This window comes from Dendroctonus ponderosae, unplaced genomic scaffold (genome assembly GCF_020466585.1).
Source record: "Dendroctonus ponderosae isolate FM_Combo_2020 unplaced genomic scaffold, Dpon_F_20191213v2 Dpon_F_20191213_4, whole genome shotgun sequence".
Lineage (NCBI taxonomy): Eukaryota > Metazoa > Arthropoda > Insecta > Coleoptera > Curculionidae > Dendroctonus > Dendroctonus ponderosae.
This window is the reverse complement of record NW_026018611.1, coordinates 6,494,381-6,516,021: the sequence shown is the minus strand read 5'-3', so window position 1 is coordinate 6,516,021 and position 21,641 is coordinate 6,494,381. Positions and strand designations below refer to the sequence as shown.

At 36.9% G+C, this 21,641-nt stretch overlaps 1 protein-coding gene across 11 annotated transcripts in view; it reads left to right on the top strand.

Moving 5' to 3' along the window:
• The window catches only part of LOC109537067 (potassium voltage-gated channel subfamily H member 6), a 64,342-nt gene that overhangs the window by 24,563 nt on the left and 18,138 nt on the right, over nucleotides 1-21,641 (top strand). For 9 of the 11 annotated variants that reach the window (XM_019903615.2, XM_019903609.2, XM_019903606.2 and 6 more), the window contains exons 3-8: nucleotides 6,533-6,682; nucleotides 7,320-7,452; nucleotides 8,960-9,226; nucleotides 9,369-9,487; nucleotides 9,551-9,699; nucleotides 10,221-10,301. In XM_019903615.2, the coding sequence (XP_019759174.1) occupies nucleotides 6,533-6,682; nucleotides 7,320-7,452; nucleotides 8,960-9,226; nucleotides 9,369-9,487; nucleotides 9,551-9,699; nucleotides 10,221-10,301 (899 nt within the window). Of the gene's footprint in view, nucleotides 1-6,532; nucleotides 6,683-7,319; nucleotides 7,453-8,959; nucleotides 9,227-9,368; nucleotides 9,488-9,550; nucleotides 9,700-10,220; nucleotides 10,302-14,656; nucleotides 15,569-15,656; nucleotides 15,879-15,994; nucleotides 16,251-18,471; nucleotides 18,855-21,641 lie in introns of those variants that run through there. The other 2 variants (XM_019903613.2, XM_019903614.2) reach the window with 2 other exon arrangements.

The window sequence follows — 21,641 nt, the reverse complement described above, 5'->3', positions numbered from 1 at the left end:
GCAAACTTACGAGTTTGTACTTGCCCCAATTGAGCAGTTACGAATTTTTTGAGGAGAGCGCGCGTTGGTCTGAAAACGCCCATTTTAAGACCCTCGTTTCAACACTCAGAAAAATTCAGAATTTAGTGCGATTGCAATAAAAATTACTCAATTCTGAGTCTTGACTGTCTGCTATATTTTGGACAACTTACGAGTTTGTACTTGCCACAAATGAGAAGTTACGAATTGTTTGAGAAGAGCGCGCGTTGGTCTGAAAACGCCCATTTTTAGACCCTCGTTTAAACAGCCAGACAAAATTAGCATTTAGTGGGATTGCATTAAAAATTACTGAATTCTGAAGCTCGACTGTCTGCTATATTTTGGCGAACTTACAAGTTTGTACTTGCCCCAAATGAGAAGTTACGAATTGTTTGAGAAGAGCACGCGTTGGTCTGAAAACGCCCATTTTAAGACCCTCGTTTAAACAGCCAGACAAAATCAGGATTTAGTGCGATTGCATTAAAAATTACTGAATTCTGAACCTCGACTACCGGCTATATTTTGGCAAACTTACAAGTTTGTACTTGCCCCAAATGAGTACTTACGAATTTTTTGAGGAGAGCGCACGTTGGTCTGGAAACGCCCATTTTTAGACCCTCGTTTCAACAGCCAGAAAAAATTTGAATTTAGTGCGATTGCAATAAAAATTACTCAATTCTAAACCTTGGCGGTCTGCTATATTTTGGGAAACTTACAAGTTTTTACTTGCCCCAAATGAGTAGTTACGAATTTTTTGAGGAGAGCGCGCGTTGGTCTGATAACGCCCATTTTAAGACCCTCGTTTAAACAACCAGACAAAATCAGGATTTACTGCGATTGCATTAAAAATTATTGAATTCTGAAGCTCGACTGTCTGTTATGTCTTGAGTAACTTACAAGTTTGTACTTGCCTCAAGTGAGAAATTAAGAATTTTTGAGCTGAGCGCGCTCTTGCAGAGAAGCGTTCATTTTTCGATGCGCGCCTAAACAACAGAAAAAAATCAGCATCTAGTGCGATTCCGATGAAAATTTCTCAACTTTGAGACTCAATTGTCCGCTATCTCATGCAAATTTTTCAGGTGAAGATATTTTAAATGAAAATCCGCAAGACAAATTTTTTTTTGTTGCCAGAAAACATCAAATTTTCTTCGTCCCATTTATTCGAACTAATTGAAGAGAAAAAAAAATACATTTTAAGGGAACTTTAAACTTTCAAACAATTAAGGAAAGAAGAAAGGTTTAATTTTGTATGTTGAAAACGCTGAGTGTCGATTTATTCCAAATTCTTATAGTTTTTATAATTTTTAAGACATTTTAAGACTATTTTTTTGTTTAGTTTGAATTTGGGGCTTTTTCACCGTTGAACATTTTCAGGCTTTCTTGATTATTTACCAAAAAACAGCAAATTCAGCCACTTTCCTTGAAAAATCGACTTTTACCACTAAGCCAAATTAAGCTGCTCCAACCTTCCTAATCAACATTAGGCAACATGAAAAAAAAACACTCAAAACAGCCAAATATCGACCAATCAAATCAATCATCGACAATACGTCATGGATGCCACCCACACCTTCCCAGGGGATAGCAAACTGCCACCGACGTCACAGGCGCATTTCTCCACTACGTCACAACCCGATGGCAAGGTGCCAACTAAATAAATAAAAATGCCCAACTTCGAGAACAGCGTCCCGTTCGATCACCGATTGGTAATGAAGAGGGCAACGTTCCTGGTTAAGGAGCGAACTTTCCCCAAAAGTGATGAAAATTGCCGGGGAAATTGAGAATTTAAGCCTCACAGATTTTAACTCAAGTTAGCGACTTACCTGGCAACTTCTAAAGAAAGGCTTTCAGCTGCAAGTTCTGAAAAAAAAAACATTGTTAGTAGCAATTGAACGCTAAGAAAATTTGAAACATCAATTGGCGTTGAAATACGTGCTAAAAAAAGTCGACCAGTAGAATTAACTACCAGCTCTGGCTTCCGCGGAATTATTATTTAATCTGGGCGGCACCATCGTGCTCTGAGCGTCTGTTTGGGCACCCGCGCCACTCTCCACCTTCCCCTTGTCCTTGCAAACCATGCCGCGATCTAAGTAGAAATTGAGCTGCACTTAGTGCAGCCTCATTTGCGTTATTGAGTAGTAGAATAGTATCGGAGGATGCTGATGATTTTGTGAGAGATTATCTGAGTGTGTAGAAGAACCGGCGCAAGCCAATAATGAAGAAGTAGAAGAAGAACTAGAAAGACCACAGCATCAAAATACCTTGCCAAACTCAATCTCGCACACGTAGGAGTCTGGGAACCTTATCAAATGACACCCAAATCCGCTCTTCGGCCAATAGTTTAGTTACATTTATTCAGGTCGAATTTGCCGTATTATTTCATTCACCTGCAATCAAATGCCCATTATATCAACATGCACGCAATGCTAATAGGAAAATACACCTGGAAACGCCTTGGCAAAGTCCACAAATACCAAATCAATTTCCACCATCTAAATGAAGTCGCATTCCTCCGCAATGCGATAGAGAAATGATTTACAAAACATCGGCTTAGTTGTTATTGCACAGCACATTTATTGAACCAAAATAAAAAAGAGCCGGGAAATCGGAGCTTAAGGGCCTGCCATTAATTGTACCCTTCTGGATTAGGTGATACGTCGATAAAGTTGCGAGATAACTCCCGCTTATGAAAGTTGATGATTCATTTTATTGTTTTGATAGCTCGGCTATCAGTGAACATCCAACTGGCTGGGGCGATATTTTCAATAATACCTTAAGGTAACCGAATTTATTTTAATTATTACGGTGCTTTTACCAAACGTTTCACCTGCCTGCGCCGCAATCGCTAAAAACAGTCATCAAGTATTCACAAACTGTCCGCATTCAAAACAATCAGAAATAGATTTCCACCGCAAAATGCACATCTAGAGCCAAAAAATATCACCGGTAAAAACTCAAAATGTCTCAAAAGATCTTCAATTTCATAACCCACAAAAGTGACAATATTTTCACAAAACATACAATGCTGTTGGTTCTACGTGATCAACTTGACGTTATCCTTTCGCTTATGGCCATGTCGACTGGCATTCAACTTGAAAACTGCATTGAAATATCAATAAATTGGCCATAAAACGTCCGCATATATAATTCACGGTGTTTAGAAGGGCAAAATTTGCTTGATTGGGCCGGCAAAGGTCACGACGAACGTTTAGATTACCATCAACTTGTGTTATTTCATCGAGTCAAAGACGATGTCGTTGTGTTTGATATGCAAATTTTTATGGCCAAACCGTGTGCAGGTCTTCTTCCCGAGTGACCCACTTTTGGACTTTTAGGCGCAAGTTTCACTTGAAAAACCCGTTAGTTTATAGTTCATGGTTAAAGAGTATTTGTTCCTTTCGTTTTTTTTTCGCTGACGGAAATTGGCCCACCGTGTATATAAATAATTGCGTAGCAAATGAGTTTGAGCCCAACAACTCATAGAAACCTGTAATAATGGGGCTTTCAAGCCAAGCTAGTAAATAGCACCCGATATAGCAATTTTCCCATAGTTAATGATATTGGGCATTGTTAAATTAAGTTGATTTTCCTCATAGTTTTGTTGTGGTTTTGGCACCATGTGGCGACTTTTTCCTTTTATTCAACTTTTATCCAACTTTTATCCAAACAATCGATATTGCGGATGATACATCGAGTGAATAAATGGCCTCAATCGCTTGCTCGATTTTCTATTTGCATTTAAGTAAGTATCCAAGTCCTCCGGCACCTCTCCAAGAATTAGGACACGATGACTTTGGGAAATCTGACCGCTGCTGGTTCATGCAGGTACATTTTTCCTAGCTGGAAATTCCACCCGAGCCATAATGTGCGATGGAAGGAAATTAGGCTAAAAAGGCTCACCTTTTAGGGGTTAAGTTCCAGATCGATAGAATAGCGTAGAGGTAACGGGTTTAACGGGCTGATATGGAAAATACGGTGCCTTTTAGATTAAGAATATTATCGGGGCCCTATTAAGAAACCCGCTTAGTATGGATACAACGAGCGAATTTGCCGGTTAATCCACCGCAACCATTGGGCCACTTTTACACTGTTTACGTCCCAGTTCTAAGTGTTTTCCAGTGAGACCAATTGAACCATTCCTGCGGAGATTCCATGGAGTATTAAGAAATTGTTTGGTAAGTGCTTTTTCATGGACTGATCCAGAAAATTTAAATACTTATTTAAATCGGTCATTTTTTTAAGTAAGTTTTTGCAAAAATCTCAAGAACAGGAGTCTAAAGAAAAGCTATTTTTTTTCAGCTCTTAGGTAAGAACATCGACTAAAGACTCGTAAGAAACAAGCAAATTGTTTTGCTATTTTTTTAGAAAAACCTTTCTACAAACCTTCTAATTTGCAATCAGGTTCAGCACCTGATGATGAGTAGTTTAAACACGCGAAACATGTTGGGTTTATTCACAGCCTTGTAAAATGCGTTCTCAAGACTTTCAGGGTTATTTGCAAAGTTTTTTTTTGTTGAAATTCGGTTACAATAATTTGTTTCATTCAGTGTTTGATATATTTTTTTAAAATTTTCCGTCGTTCTCAATGCCAAATTTCACACCAAAATTACTTAATTTGATTCAATAAAGCCGCAATATCAGAAGCGGCAATTGGATTAAACAAACGGCGACAAATAGTTTTTTATCCAAACAAAAGTTTTCGTTTTTTTCATATAAAACATTATAAATTATAGAATAATTTCCGAGTAGTGGTCACTCGAAAATTTGTTTTAGTTTTCCGCAAAGGTTTAATTTTTAGGCACTTTTCACTTTTTCATCCCTTTTATAAGTTCTTTCGCAATACTGCACTTTTCGATATATTTTTTTGCGTTATTTCTGATTGTAATGGCTGCCGGATTGAAAATCATGTAAAATATTTAAGAAAAATCGGTGTTTTTTGCTAAAACCTCGAAAACTTGACTCCTTTGGAAAAACTTTCCAAAGCATCTAAAGAAAAACTACTACTTTTAGGAAAGAAAATCGGCTAAGTACATGTTATATATATATACATATTCTATATATATTCATTCTGTTATATACATATTCTAAAGAAAGACAACTTTCTGTTTCTTTAAATCATTGTTTGGCAATAATTTCTCAACAGCTGGTGAAAAAACTGAAACTACTTATCTGCAAGCAAAATCCCCAATTTATTAACTATTTTGTTAATTCAGGGCTTTGAAAAATTTGATTCAAAACCAAGAAACTGAAAATCAAGTGTTTGAACATTTGTGAGTCAAACTTCAGCTTCATAAACTTTCGACTTCAAGCTAATATAACTAAAAAAACAATGCGTTTTGGGTAATAAACAGCAGCTTTTTAGCTTAGTTAATCGCGTATCAAGCAAACGAAGCTCAATATAGCAGTGGAATCGCTTTTCCATCGCGACTTTATGCGGTGAGACCTAATCAGGAACAGTCGATTTATTAGTTTAAAAATGTTTCCAAAGCTCCTTTGGAACTAAAAACCAACTGCATCGTTTGTTTCTTCAGATGAATATTGAACAATTTCGCAACATTGTTCCCTTCAGAAAGTTTTTTTGGGTTTTCTATAAAAATCTCATATTTTCCTATAATGGCGCTTCACAAAATCTGGCAAAATGTCTTGTTTGGATGGATTGTCGAATTGGAAAGCAGGTTAATTGCCAATCAATCTGATCTGAGCGGAAATCTTTGAATGTGGGTTTTTCAACCGCTGATTAATGATCTCTGGATTGGCGATATGTTGTCTAAAGCTGCTACTTTTTCGCCAGATTTTTCGCTATATTGTACAACATTTTTCTGTGTCGTTCCGCAATTCCCGTTATAACCGCCATCGAGCAATTTTTTTACATAAAAAGAACCGTCCAACCGCCCGGATTCGATAAAATCATAATAAAATTAGCAACGAAAACAAACAGGCCATCAAATGCACGGGACAGGCATTATTAAATAAACGATCAGCATTTTGACTTATGACAATGTGTAAGTGAAAATCGGCCCCACGACTTCCCATTGCGGATTTTCATATTTTAAATAAATAAACACTGGTGCGGGATTTGTATATTTTCGGTGCGGTCAATTGGCCGATGTATTTTTTATGAGCCTCGATTTATTTTCCATTTTCAAAACGAAATAATGCTTGCGGCCTGCGTTTATTATTTAAGCTGCGCCTCAAATCGTGCCTACACGTTGGATGGAATCCATTGAGAAAAAAAACCGCTAAAAATTTCAATTAATCATAAGATTCCGTTCTGGTTTCGCCAGCATCTTGTTCTATAAAGTGCACTCGTTTTTTTTCGATTTTCCTTTGGGAAATAAACTTTTCCTTCAATACAGTTTGCGCTCTATTGAATCGCTTTGATCCCTCAAGGGTTGGTTCTTGAACAACCTATTTTAGTTCATATTGCTCAACTTCCCCGTTATAAAGCGAGTTTCTCTTAGGGAAACTCAGTTTGTGTGCAAGTTAACACTATTATTTAACTCGATTTTTTTAGGTTCAAAGTTCCTATGCTCGGAAGTGATCGCGCCGATTCGAAGCGAGGTGGATGACATATCCTTAATCATTATAAACTTTGAGGACTTGACAACGGCGCCAGCGCCGTCTCTGGAAAGCAGCCCTGTGAGGAAAAACCGTCTGAGTAAATGTAAGTAAACTGCAGCAAAAATTTTACACCCCCAATCGAACAACTTGTTTGTGTCGATACTGTGGAGCTTCTTCTGAATACTTGAATATTTTTCTCAGTGTATCGTACTGGCACAAATCGATTCAGAAAAAAGAGCAACTTTTTTTCAGTGTAGGTGCAAATACCCCAATATCGACCGAATTAATATTATAATAATGGTTGGTTTGAAAAAAAAGGCAAATTTTACATTGTTTAACCGACGAGAAATTATGCTTGATTTGAATTTGAGCAAATAACAACGAATAGACAGTTTTTCCGCAAAATCGCCAGCTCATCCAAATGTTCGCGCGGTTGCTTTACAAGTCAAATATTTGAGATGCTTGTAATTAAACTCGAAATTAGCCACCCTTGATGATTGCATTATTAATCAGAAGCTCGAGGAAAGTTTGCCTGTTATGGAACTCTTAACTCAGCACATTTCGCCTAATTCCCTTGAAAAACCTCTGGGAAGCGACTTGGCAATTAATAATATTATAAATCTGTCGTCTGACCAGACGAATTACTCAGTCAGGGTTTTAGAATTTCCAATCACAGATCTGAGAGAAATTTTGAAAACATTGAAAACACTAAACAAAAGGTCTAACTAACACTGTTCAAGTCGACAGAGCCCGGGCGTCCTTTCGGCAGAGTCTTCGCCTCGGTAGAGGTCGTGCCTTACGACTGGGAGGATATTTAACTCCCCCAAGTGACGTCACTGCCGCCGAAGAAGAAGAAGATACCTTAGAACAATGGTGAGTTTTTGTTAACTGTTCAAGTTAACTGCCTACGCTCTAACACCGACACACTGGAAAACTGCAAATGTTTCAGTTGGTTTTTTAAGCAAAATCTTCTAAGCGTTGACTAGAGAAGATGCGAAAGCTTGCAAATAGTTCAATTGTTTCTTGATTTTTTTTAAATTTTATGTTTGAAAATTGAAACTTTTTCATATTATTTAATTTTTTGCTATTTTTGTCCTGTTCCTTAAGCCAGCGCTAGAGAAGGTGCAAAGCTGTGCAAATGTTTCAGTTCTTTTTTCATTTTTCGTGTCGTTTTAGCGAGCAGAAGAAGTCAACTGCTTAAAAACGCGAAAAATGGAAGAACAGTTGAAACAATTGCACAGTTTCGCATCAGCTGAAGCCTTCGCATAGACAAATTTCCGACAAGAAAAAAACACCAAAAATTAAACGGCAATTGAAGCTTTTCCCCTTATTTATGTTTCATTTTTAAGCGAGGGCTGGAAAAGGTACAAAACTGGGAAACATTTTCAATTGCTTTTTTGCTATTTCTCGGTATTTTCGTCAAGAGCCTCTGCTCTAAGCAAAGGCTAGAGAAGACGCAAAATTGAGCAAATAATTAAATTGTTTATTAATTTTTCGTGGCGTTTTAGTCAGCGATGGTTAGAGAAGACGTCAACTGCTAAAAAACACTAAAAATGGAAGAACAATTGAAACATTTGCACCGTTTAGCACCAGCTCTAATCTTCGCATACTTAGCAATACTAGATAAATTGTCGACGAAAAAAGTACGAAAAATTAATTGCACTTGTGCTTTTCTCAGCAAAGACCAGAGAATACGAGACCTGCTAAAAACCCAAAAAATTCCAAAACCCTTGAAACATTTGCACATTTTCAACCTTGTCAAGCCCTCACTTAGAGAGGTCAACTGCTAAAAAAACAGGAAAACTGAAAGACCAATTGAAATATTTGCACCGTTTTGCACCCTGTCGGTATTGGAGAAACGACACCGTTGGGAATTTAATTAGCAAATTGCGCCTGATAGCAGACATCAATCAATCAAAAGTTCACCCGAAACAAAAGCAATTTATCAGCAAACATTCGCTGGTTTGGACTTGATCGAGAAATGTTTTGAATCAGTTTTTCTCTACAGAAATAAAACAGCGTAGAAAATTTAAGACCATTAGAGCGTGCAGTTAAGTAACTTTGTAACTTTCTATTCACTTTGCAGTTACACTTTTGCTAATGCTTATTACAATAAAAGTAACAAATGCAAAAATTTGCATTCAAAGTAGAAAGCGCACACGAAACGAAGCCACGGGGCCTCCTAAACAATCATGGAAATTGTGCCGCTTACAGAAACCGAATGCCGTTCGTATTTCCCTGTGAAACGCAGAGACACACACGCAAAATGGCAATTTTTTTTTATCTACACCTGCCCAAACGTCCTAGAAACCCCTAAATCACCCCAGTTATATTGAGTCTCTAGATCTACGCTACTGGAATTAAACACGGTGGTTTTCAGCCCGCTAACTTCGAACTCCCCAACGCCAATTCTGTCGGAGCAAACGTGGGTCTCGCGCTCGGAAGCCCCCCAATATTCGCATATAAGTCCGCCCATGGCCTCCCAGGGGGGCACAGTGCATCGAGCCCCGGACTACACAGCGCTCACTATCAGCCACAGTGCCCCTGCTAGTCATCAGGCGAGTTTCGAAAGGGGAGAAAGTCAGGAAAGAGGAGGATTAGCAGGAAGGAACAATGGCAATAATGGAACCAGTAGTAATAATACTAGGTGAGCAAACATCACTTTTTCGATTAAAGTTTGTCTGAAACTGCTGAGTTTTTCCGGGCTTCTAAGCTGTAGTGGAACAAAATTTTGCCGTCGTGAAAGCTGCAAGCATTGGCCGAAAAACACGAAATGTTGTCTGTTTTAGGCATCTGCACTATGCAAATCAAAATGCAGTGGCGTCTCATCGAGTAACGCATGCAACCAGTTTAGATGCCATTGCAAGGCGGCACTGTTTTAGAACAGGATATCCGGCCCAAACAATATGTAAGTCAGATTAATTAAAAGCAAATAAAGTTGATGAAACTGCAAGAAAAAAATTGATTTCAGCTAGTAAGCCGATTCTGAACAAACAATTCCCCAACGTTTCGTCAGAAAGCGATCTTCAAAGATACCGCACAGCGCAACAGTCGAATGATAGGAAAAGTCCCAGCTTATCGAATCCCACCGATTCCTTAAAGCAGAAAGTCTGCCCACAAGTAGGTAACTTGAAGCATTTCGTTTCCTCTGTGTTTTTGTGTGTCGTTTTTCTTCAGCTTGTTTGGCAGTCGTAAAAAACCGCAATTTTACTGGTTTTTAATCAATACAATCAATGAAAAGCTTTGCAACATAAAAAAATGAAACAAGTGATTTACAAGGTAACGAACCACGAAGCTTTAGGTCGTATTTTGGGTTGTCGCCGTTTTGGAGCATGTGAGAGTCATCTAGTCTAAGCGCGTTAAACTGCAAACTCGGAACTTCGCTTCGCATTTTCCATTAAACCTCCGCAACTGGATTGAGGGCTCGATTTTCCAGTATTTCCTCCACTCAAGAGAGGGCGACGCCCGACATTCTAAATGCTTTTGTACAGTTAACTGCAGCTTTTTTTCGGGTTTTGCTTAATATGGCGAACGACACGATTTTTGTCATATTTAAATTAGCCGATTGGTCCAGCTTTTCCTTCCGTGTTTATTTATTATAATTAATTAAATTTGAACTAATTTTTATTTTAATTATGCAGTTTTCGCTGCAAGACAACGGATCTGCCAAGTACTTTCAAAGCGGCATCCATACGCCCAAAATGGGAGAAAAAGTGGCACAGGTGAGAGTCTAGTTTAAAAAGAATTATTGCATTGGATTATTTTTAAAGCACGTTTAACCGAAAAGTTATTAAATAAACACGTTTTCTGTATGCTGAATTCGTTTTCGCTCGCAACAAGAGTTTCAGCAAGAAAAACCAATCAGCTTAGAAAAACAGATAATGTTGGCAAATATAATAAATGGTGTGTCATACCTGTACATGTTATGAGCAGAGCGTATTTTAACGATATTCTTGTCTGGGGATAATTTTGATGCTTTTTTAACGAATTCATGAAAAATGTACAACAAACTTTTAGCTACTTTCCAATTGTTTGCGAATGTTTAAAATTTTATGTGTTTGTTTCTCAGAAGATTTAGAATAAAAAATACGATTTTTCTTTTAGAAATACTYTTATTGCGGTTGACAAGGTTAATGTTCTAAATCCACATCAACTGTAGAAATAAATTCCTTGTTAATGTGTTAATATGGGCAAAATGCTTAAAAAGRTGATCGCTGGGTCGTAATTCTCAAGAATTAAAAAAAATCGACTACTTTGAGCTTCAAAAACCGTAGCAGACGAACAGTAGATTCAGCAGACAYAAAATATTGAGACAARACCCCAAGTTTCACTTACAACAGCAAAATCTCAGAGTAAATTTTAATATAAATGTTCATTTCTTATTTTTCTATTTTGAGTTTATGACTCATAAAATTCGCAATTAAAGAATAAATACAATCTTGATTTGAAATGTATTTTAAGCCACTGTTCCATGGAATTTACTGATTTTTTGAAGTTTATTTAATCCCTATTTGTTTGGAGACTTTAAGTRGAATAAACTCCCAATCAACGTTTYAATGTATTCAATGTATTCACTTACAGAGAACATAMAAAAAATKTTTCCCCGCCTGTTAGCAAAATTATTCCAGGCAGKCTTCACCGTATTACAAATAAAGCCTCAAAATRGCCCAAAGATTTCTTTAAGGTTCTTCTTYAAAATAATTTTTTTCAATTACCATCAATTTYTGTCAGTGCCCTTAAGGGTCATTTTTCCCAAAMRAAAAATGAGAGTCATAATCTRATMAATTAWGACAAAATATTCAAATACATTTTATATTTGAATGCTTTCATTSAAYRTATATTTMATTGTTCTTCACATTTATTAAATCGCCAATTKATTAATTCACCTTTACAATAAAATTATAGCAAATAAAATGAACTTTCTACATAGCAGCCAGAGTATTTTAATTATAACAATTAAATCAATTCTGGCGCTTTCCATTATGGGGCCAGAGCTCAAAATCGCTGTAAACGGTAATGAGGGGCACTTGGGAACATAAAATGCGCTTCAAGCCTCCTGATAAACCCCACCTTATTAAAACACTGAATTTTTAACAATCACGCATAAAATAATGCAACATAACGCCAAGGAACACTTATAATAATTCATGAGGAACGCATTTACCCTTGACCTGCTAACTTAGTGGCATTCCGAGCAGTTACCGGTAAATGCGATACACTTATTATGGATTTCCGACTTTCGCTTGCTACTTTCCTACCCTTGAGTTGTTTTTTTCTCATTATACTCTCTACGAGCTTTCAACGTTGGCGATATTACGAGCTTGAGGCTTTTGTGTGGCTATGGACGAATTTCCAGGCTCACTCAAGGAGCCCAAAAGCAAAATGCTGTGGGGGGCTTTCCGGGCTTTTGAGGCAAAAATTTATTCGCTAATTAAAAATCTAATCATCGCTAATATGATGCTTTCTTGCTGATAGAGGCGGCAAATTAGTTTTCCAGGAAACCCTTCAGGTAGCAATTGGTAATTTATATCAAGCTTTGTGTTTAGTTTTTCGTTTTCTACTTAATGTTTTTCGTGTTTGGGTCCCGGGGTTCATCTAGAGGAATCGAGTTTCAAACTGTCAGAAAATCATTAAAGTTGCAATTTTTTGTTTTAATTGATTTCTCCCCTGAAATTCTCCCCTAGTAATTAAATAAAACAGATTTCCAAAGAAAGAAAATCAAAAACATTCGCAAACCATCTCGAGTTTTCTATCGAAACTTCTAGAAAAATTCGCTGTGAAGCAAATTCAACATTTAAAGTTCAAAGAATTAATTCGCACTTTAATTTTATTGGAAAACTCAATATCGGGAGGTTTTTAGTGAAATTGGACCTTTTTGTTAAATTAAATGCGGTTTCTTATGCAAATATTTAGTCCGTTAAAACTATAAATGCGCCCGATTTAAAGAGAATTTTTTAGTTTGCCCGATTTTTGTTTCTATAAAGAAAGCAGTTTAATGAAATTTTCGAATCAGCAACGAAGTGCCCAGCTTTGGATGCAATAAAGGCAAATTTTATTTAAAAAGTCCTAAAAATAACATTATAAAATCGTCGAAAATTTCCGTTTATATAGTTTTTCGCGTTGGACTTTGTTTTTAGCAGATTTTGGATTGAGTTTGTATGTAATGCATCCCAGGTATATAAATTAATTTTCAACACATTTTTACAATTATTTGAACAAGTTTTGATTAAATTCCGACTTTTTGCTTAAATTATCCACGGTTTTTGTTATGGATGCATGAAAACTCAAAATGCGTACCTTTTAAGGCAAATTGTTCTAATTTGTCGCGTTTTTTGTTTCTAATAGGCGGTTGGACGCATTTCTTGAATCCAAAAATACTTCTTGAGGAAAAATTGTTTAGTTTGTCTCATTTTGTGTTTCTAAAAGGCGGATTAATGTAATTATCGAATCAGTAACGACTTGCTTAGTTTTGGATGCAATAATGGCAAATTTTATAACAAATCTCTTTAAAATCTGCTGATTTCTGCGGTTTGACTGTCTGCGTTTGATGTTGGATTTTTGGTAGTTTTTCCAGTTTTGGATGTTTTTGTCATTGTCGAGATTTAAAAACCATTGAACCAACTTTAAATTTATCTGAAAATTACTTAAAACTGTTCAAATATTATTGTTCATACAATAATATATTCAATACAGTTTTTTTCGTGGTAAACTTCGATAGTATTCAGGTTCTGGGCCTGAATTTCACTCGAAATATCGAAATTGGTGTCGAATTTTAAATTTTTGCGGCTTGACCGCGTAAAATCAGATCGAAAGCAATCGCGAACTCTCGCGAGCGTTTTAACATCTTCTGGAACAATTCGCTGGCGTTCGCCGGGCGAATTTAGCGTTCGAAGGTTGACGAATTGAATGAATTCAGCTGTAACTTGACTGGAATATCTCAAGTTTTATAGTGGATGATGCATTAACATTATTAAAAATCATGGAATGTATCAGAAAATCTGTTTAAAATTGACAAAATAGTCGTTCAACTGCTTGGTCGTTTCCAACGGTTTTAGCAGTATCAGCTTCTCCGGAGCTTCCAGTGAAAAATTCCTAAACGATTCGCTAACGTTCGGAGCGTTTCAAGTTGAAAGTCTGTTGCCTTTCGATTACCGCTTTTGTACCTTTTTGAATGTGGAACCGATGTACTGAGGATTTTTTGCCATTTCGATGCCAATCTTTTTGAAAATGCGTGCTCAGTTTGGTCACCCTGTACAGCGGCGTCTCGTTGTCTCGTATTGACGTCAGTGGCGCAACGCGCTCAGCAGCGCAAATGTTCACAGCGACAGCGTTTGCAGGCCGCCAAAGTGAAACATCTCCGTTTCCTGGAAATTGATTTGCCGCTGCCTCTCTTTTTGGCATGGATTTCAGCTTTAGTCGCTTCCAAACCACCAGACTTGTCGAATAAAGCACAGTCCTGCCACTCGTTTTACACACACAGTTTTCTCTTAATTTGCAATTTACACGATGCAGCGCTTAGTAACAAATCACACATATCGCTTAGTCAATTCTCTAATCAATTCTTTACTTTGGTTTAATAGTTCCATTCTGTGAGTATTTTTAGAAAGGCTTTTCGAACCGTTCAGTTATCGCTTAACTGATTAAGCAATCAGTATCTTGCTTAAATGCTTCCTAGACACATACAAAACACTTAGAAAGTATTCTAGCGAATTAGAGGCAACGTTGTATTTCACTTAGAAGCTTAAGCTGTCAGGGTGAATCAAACACACACTTCTGAAGGTGCAAGCCACATGTGCTAGCGAAACGTCGATTTTCTATTGCCTCCATTGTTTACGCCCTTTCCATGCCCACAACTTCGCAAAGGCAAGCCATGCAGCAGAAAAATTTGCGATTTTCTCTCTATAATTATTAATTGCCGTGTTGACGCATTCCATGTGGAAAATTTAATTGTTGTTAACTGAAAACAGTGCGACATTTCCCTTAGTTGCGACCTTGTGGGCGCTTTGCGTGACTTCAGAATAACGAAATATTATGAATTCAAATTTCCCTAAATTAGTTTTATGGAGGGAGCCCCATAAAACCTCGTTGCTACCAGTTGGGTTGTGATTTTCTGCCCGACGAGTTTGTGCTTGCGTAATGGACGAAACAACTGCCCGTTTGTGTATGTGTTTGATATCAGATTTATCAATTTTACTGGAAGACAGGCAATGACCATTTGCGTTTCACTGGTTCAGCCGCATACTTAATATAGTCATTTAAATGCATGCTTGCTTAGGGCGTTTTATGCACAGCTTTTATGGCAAATTGGGCGTAAGTTTTGGTTTTGCGTTTACAAAGTCCCTTACAAATTGCTTTGAAATCAACCGGCATTTATTGCATTCTTTCTAGAAACTCTAACACAACGAAAAAACTTGATCAAAAAAGTGTTCAGATGCTTCAAACGATAAAGCGGCATTATTTTTAGTCGCCCTCAACCGTAATTTAACAGTGTATGATGCAAATGTAAGTCTTTAAGGGAACATTTTTAGAGTAGAGTCTCGCATTTTGGAAAACATCCGCAAATTTTCCCGTTCGCTTTCCTCATTTGCCACACTCCCCACGCAAATAGTTCAAAACCCCAAAAACTTTTCCTCGATAATCGCGTCTGGTATTTTATGCATCGCTTGTGAGAACGCTTGCCGCAATTGCAACCGAAACGTTTCCCCTTATCGATCGCAAGCTTTTCTGAAATGTTCAAAGCCCCGTTGACCAAACATGCTAATCCGGACGGTTTAACGAGTTGAACGATGGTGCTGCAAGCAAACAATTCGAAAAAGAAAATGGAGAAAAAGTCGTCCAATGACATTGAGGCAGCGGAAAATATCAACATTATTCGGAAGATTATTGACGATTTTGAAACCGAAGGAAAAATCGAGAAGAAGGTTAAGAAGAAAATACGCAATAAACTGATGAGCTCTAGTGATAGTACTCTGAGCAATAACGAGTGCAGGTGAGTTACTGGTTAATGGCAGATTATTGAAGTGGAATTAATTGCCTTTGCACCGGAAAAACTCCTAAAACTCAATGGGTTATTTCAGGCACGCGAAACGCTTTCAAGTCTCCCCTAAACCATCGCATAGTCTTCGAGGAAGTTTAATGTACAGATTGAACAGCTCAACTGCTCACTATTATGATCCATTATCGAGCGAACATTTATCGATGGAAAAAAGCGCAGCCAACAACGTTTACATCAATTTCATGGAGAATTGCGAAAACGAAAACACCGAAGGCAATCGCTTTGCTCAATCTGGAAAAACTGGGTATGTGTGTGTTTGTATAGGGTGAAGCCTGATAACGAATAATTTCTTATAATCATCCTACTATTTATAGCCGGAAAATTCACCCTATGCACTAACACAATTCCCCCATAATCCAGACGTTTCACAGATAAATACCTGGAGGAATACACGAGCCATTCGGGCGATTTGGAGAAAAACTGCATGCAGAAGAAATTTTCGACAAACGGTGAAAATTTCTCGAAAATCTACAGTGAAGAGCGAAAAATGCCGCGGAAAAGTATATGGGGCGTCAAAGGGGGCAGTCAGGATCCTGCTGCGGCGCTTCTAGACGAGATCAATAAATACGGTGAAGACAAGAAGCATCAGGAGCGGGTTAATCAGAACGTCAAAGAGGTTTGTCTCTAGAACTTTAATTAGTCAAGCCATCGAAATACTAAAATAGTTCAAATAGTCTGAAATTTGTCCTGATTCCCTGGCAACAGCCACTATTAATCGAATGTCACATTGTGCGATCCATTTTAATGGAAATGGGAGATTTGTCATGTTAGTTGTGCTCTTAAACTGTCGGCACATGTTCGGAACGCAGTCGTAAAATGCGGATATTAATTCAAAGCAAATCACTAGATCTATAAAACGAAACGCGACAATGGTGGCATTCAATTAAGCTGCTGCCACTTCTAAATGGTTTCATTCGGTGAATTTCTTGCAAATCTGAACGGCGGCACCATCAAAGTGAATTCGTCCGGGCGGTTGTTGATTAATTCGAAGGAATTTCGGGATTTTAAAAGATCGTGATTTTTCAAAAGCTCAAATCTCAAGTACACAAAACTGCAAACCCAACACAGACTTAATAAGCAATAATCTACACAAGCAAAACAGTATTTTCGATGTTTGAAGCCAACATTTGCTTCTTCCGAATATGATACTCGCAAAGCGCAACACCGTAACTAAATAATCAATTTACACTTAAACAGTTGCGTAATGAAATGCGAAAATTTGCTAATTACAAAGTTTAGGACTGGATAAATCAACTTGATATGATGGTCATTTATTTATCTATTTTTCGAGTCAATTGGAATGGTTTACCCTTTTGTATGCCGTTATCATCAATAGCTATTTGGAGTAAAACCTAAACAAATAATAAATAAAAATGTGGAGTTATTTCCCCGGATAGGATTAGCCGAAACAGGTTTTTTAGTCTTTTAAAGCATTAAACATTGATTTGCGGAACAGTTTGCTCTGGAAGAATTCGCGGAACGCTAATGCCAAATTACGCGCGTAAAAAAACGACGGATTTTTATCGGCATTTCAGTTTTTCGTAATATAACAGAATATGATGGCCATTTTTCTATAAACTTTTTAGTTAATTTCAATAATGTTTCATTTATAATTTCTAAAACTTCAATTGAAAGAATGCTAGAAACACAGACTTGGGAGCAATTTTGATTTTTGTACAACTTTTGAATTTTTATACAACCCTTGAATGTTGAAATTCTCATAAATGTTGAAAGCATGACGAACTTTCCGACATTTCTAATTTTTTCATTTGCCACCGCGTAGAAAATATCTCTGAGATGCTTAGGTTTCATCAAAACATTGACTAACAGAAAGCAAATGGGGCTCAATAGCGCCTCAAACAGAAACAAAATCGCGCGAAGCAATCAGCATTTATCCAGTTCCAAAATTAGGACAAATTTGGCTTTGTAACGTTCATTTTGTTGAGCAGTTTAGCTTGATTATTTTGGGGCTTGAAGAAAAGTATATTTAAAATTCGAAAGTAAAATACCCAAAAACCCATTTGCCAAAAAACATTTATCGGATTATTTTGATTTTTTTTCAGCCACTTTTTACGCAGTTTATAGAGTGAAAAATCTCATGGTGCAACTCTATTTTGCTTGTTTCATTTATTTCTACTCCCTTGTCATTTAAAATTTTTAGAATTTATTTCTTTGTGTGTCATTTGCAAATTAATTAACGTAAACTTCCGGCGAAATCAGTAATTATTTAATTATTTGCAATCTTCCTTGAACACATTTGTGTAGGCTTGTTTGTTCTGAACCTACACCTAAACGGTCCGAAACGGGCTTAAAACAAACCATTTTTCGTACCATTTTTCAATTTGTTTTAGTCAAGTTACCGCAGAAGAAGACTATCGATTACAATCGACTTTGAAAAACTAAAATAGACAAATAATATAGATAGAGGAACGCCAGTAAATACTGAGCAAATAAAAAAAAGATCAGTGAATTGATTTGAAATTGAATAGAAGAAATAATGGTTCGAAGGCTGCTAAAAGGAATAGAAAAAAACCAATTCACGGCAGAAAAAGCACAAGATCTGGATTAAATCAAAAACACCGTTACATGTGGGATTTTTCACATAGTTTCTCGCCCCTTTAGTTCTATTGTCTTCGATAGCAATTCGAAAACTCGTAAGAAAATTGATGACTGTTTTGGCCTGTTTCTATCCAACCTTTTTCATAGTAAAAACCTAATGAAAACCCTCATTTAGTTCCTCAGAACTCACTCTAATCCATACCTCAACTATTCCAGTGTCCACGCCACAGCATCCACGTTATCCCGCCATTCCCGCAAAAAATACGCTTGCGCCATCCTCAATCTCCTCATCCACCGAACAGTTCCAGTGTAGCATTTTAGTCGAAACCTCAACCTGTACGATGTGAGACCGACCGAAATCGCGCACTCCCTACACCCTCAAACTTGTGATGTTTTCAATGAAAATGTCGCTTAGTCGCAATTTTGAAGCGGTTTGAGGGTGCTTCTGTTTGGGACCCTCAAATGGACAATAATATTTAGCAAATTTTTTCACATCCGGTGCCATTGTGTGATTGATAAATGCTGTGTTACTGTTGAAAATTGCCAAAGTATATTAAGCATTAGTGTCTAGAGGAGGAGGAGGAGGAGGCGGAAAACGTGGACAGGATCTACGACCGCTCGGTTCTACATAGATTGTGATAGTGGCAACTTTGCATATCAGGTTTAGCAACAAGCATTCATTCTAGGGCTTATGTAGGGGGTTCATAACGAGAACAACTTTGCCTTTTTTAACTGCACTTGTGATGCTTTAGAGCAAAATGCTCAAAACATTCCCCAGTATTTTCTGAACTTTGAAAGAAAGAAAATCCCAACTTCAAAACACTAATTGGCATTTTTAAAGCGCAACAAATTCAAGAATCTTTTCTTTAGAGCGCCATAATTCCACACTCTTCAGCTCCTCATTTTCTGGAAATGCATACTACCATAGGAGCAATTACGTGCTAACCCAGAATATAAATTTCCTCCCGTTAGCGAATATAGCGAATTTAGGCACAAAGTTCGCAAATTGAGTTACCCTTTAATTGGGCAGCTGCATTAATATTCAACATCTCAACCAATTCGTTTAGTAAATTTTCATCAATAGCAATAGTTAAACATGATGAAAAAAGTTTCGACCAATCTATCCGGCATGGCGTGGCCAAATAATGAAAATGATAAATATTTAATTAACAATAAGTTGATTCCTAAGGGCTTTGCGAGGCCTCAAGTAAATGTTTTCATTGGATTATCAGTCGTGTTTATTTTTATTAGACATTTAATCGGGAAATTGCCTTAAATAAGTATGAAGCTCGACAATGTTTTCTTTACGATGACAGCGTTTCTCCTGCAAAATTAATGTTGATTGATTGGATATTTGCCTTGAAACTTTCAGCGAGACTGTAATAGATCTACTGATAACTCAGTTATTGAAGTTGATAACATTTGTTCTTTTTGTATTTTGTTTGTTGTAGTTTTATGTTTATTTAGCAATTTCTTGCCATATTGATGCGGATGGCGACAGGATTTTGAACATTCTATCTTGATCAGAAAACGATTTGGTTTCAAAGATATCGGCGGTTGAAATTTTCAAAATATTACTAGTTACTCGTCTTAAGTGTTGCAGTTTTCTCGATTTTCATATTGGGAAGATTCTTGGGTAGAAAGCATTTCGTCCAGTTTACATGATTTTTTTGCCGAAAATGCCTCAAAATACATACCTAACATCTTCATTCCGAGAAATCGATCAACTTCGGATCCGAAATAATCGGTTTTATTAAAAGGGGCTAAACGTTTTTTGAGCGGCTGCGGTTTTTAGCCGACAACATTTTTCTTATTTCCCCCCAAAACAATTGATTTATGAATATTGGGGAGATTGTTAGATAGAAAAGCATTTTTAAGCGATTGCAATTTTTAGCCGACGATATCTTCATTATTTTCAATCGAAACACGTTAAATGCGCATATTAAGGCTCTTTTTAGGTTCAAAACAATTCATTGACGTCAAAAACTCCACATGTAAAATTTCGATGTTTGATCAAAATTTTTTAAGGGGTACAGTTCTATTTTTTCAAAAAACATCAATTTCCTCAAAATTCCTCGAATTCTACATTATTTTCATCAAAATGAAGTTTAGAAGACGGAAAACTTCTTGAAAAACTTATTACATTCTTCAGATTTGAAATAATCGACATTTTCGGTACATTTTAGGCATTTTATAGCGGTTGCAATTTTTAACCGACGATATCTTCATTATTTTCGATCGAAACCCTTTATGTGCGCATGTTGAGGCGCTTATTGGGTCGAAAACAATTCATTGAGCTCAAAAATTTTGATTTTAGATCGAAAATTTTTGAGGGGTGGAGGTTGGTTTTTTAGATTTGGGAGAGACTAAAAAACCAGTCCAAAATGTTTTATTCAAAAAATCCTTTGTTATTTTATTAAAAAACTGTTGCAAACTTGATCAAAATCAAATTATACACTGTACAATTACAGTGCTTAAAGCGCATATTGAAAAACACTATTGCTGAATCTAAATTCCCATCTTTCTAGTCAAAACCATCAACAAATGCAAATTGAGCCCGATTTAAACCAAACTACGCAAATATTGAATGAACTCCAATTGCAAATAAAGACCGATTCATAATTAATTACAACAACAATGTCCTTCTTTGCCTCAAAGAGCCGATGACATTTTCCCTGTTAATGCGTATATTGCACCCCTCATTACGAAAAAAAATCACACGAAAAACATTGTCAGCTCATCGATTACTATCCCTTAACATTTGTTTGTATCCCAGTGGCACAAACTAAGCGGAAAAGGTCACAAGATAAATATGCCTCAGCACCAAATAATACGTGACAGATACCATTCGGTGAATTATTTATTGCTCTTTGCCTCGACAAGTATCGATTGATCGAAATAGAAATTAGTCTTCAAATGGGCTGTTGAGGAAATTACATTTAGGTCGACCCGAAAGAGATATTTTACCACACACATTTACAGATCGAGATTTGTATGTGTTCCTGTTCCCTTTGCAGGTTACATGTGAGCTTCTAAGTCCATTGTCTTTTCCACCACTCATTTGGCTTTCAGATTTTTATAGATAGGTAAAATTAAATTTATCCAACCCTGCAAGGGCGGATCCAGGGGGGTCATGGGGGTTATGACCTCCCCATTCAATTCTCTATCCAACGATGCCAAAACGAATTCTCTGGCTCAAATGGTTCTTGAGAAACTTCGAAAAAAGCAGCGTCAGGTTCAAGTGGATTTTGCAACTCAAAAAAAACTACGCAAATCTAAAACTTCTTGAATTCAAGCATTTTTTGAAAAAACTGCCAACATTTCCTTATCGATGGTTCACTTTCTAAAGAGGCCATTTATTTCTCTCTAGAATGATGTACAAATGAGCGTTCTTGCTCATTTTGCCTCCGAGAAATGAGCAAAAACGGGACGAAAAACATGAAATTTT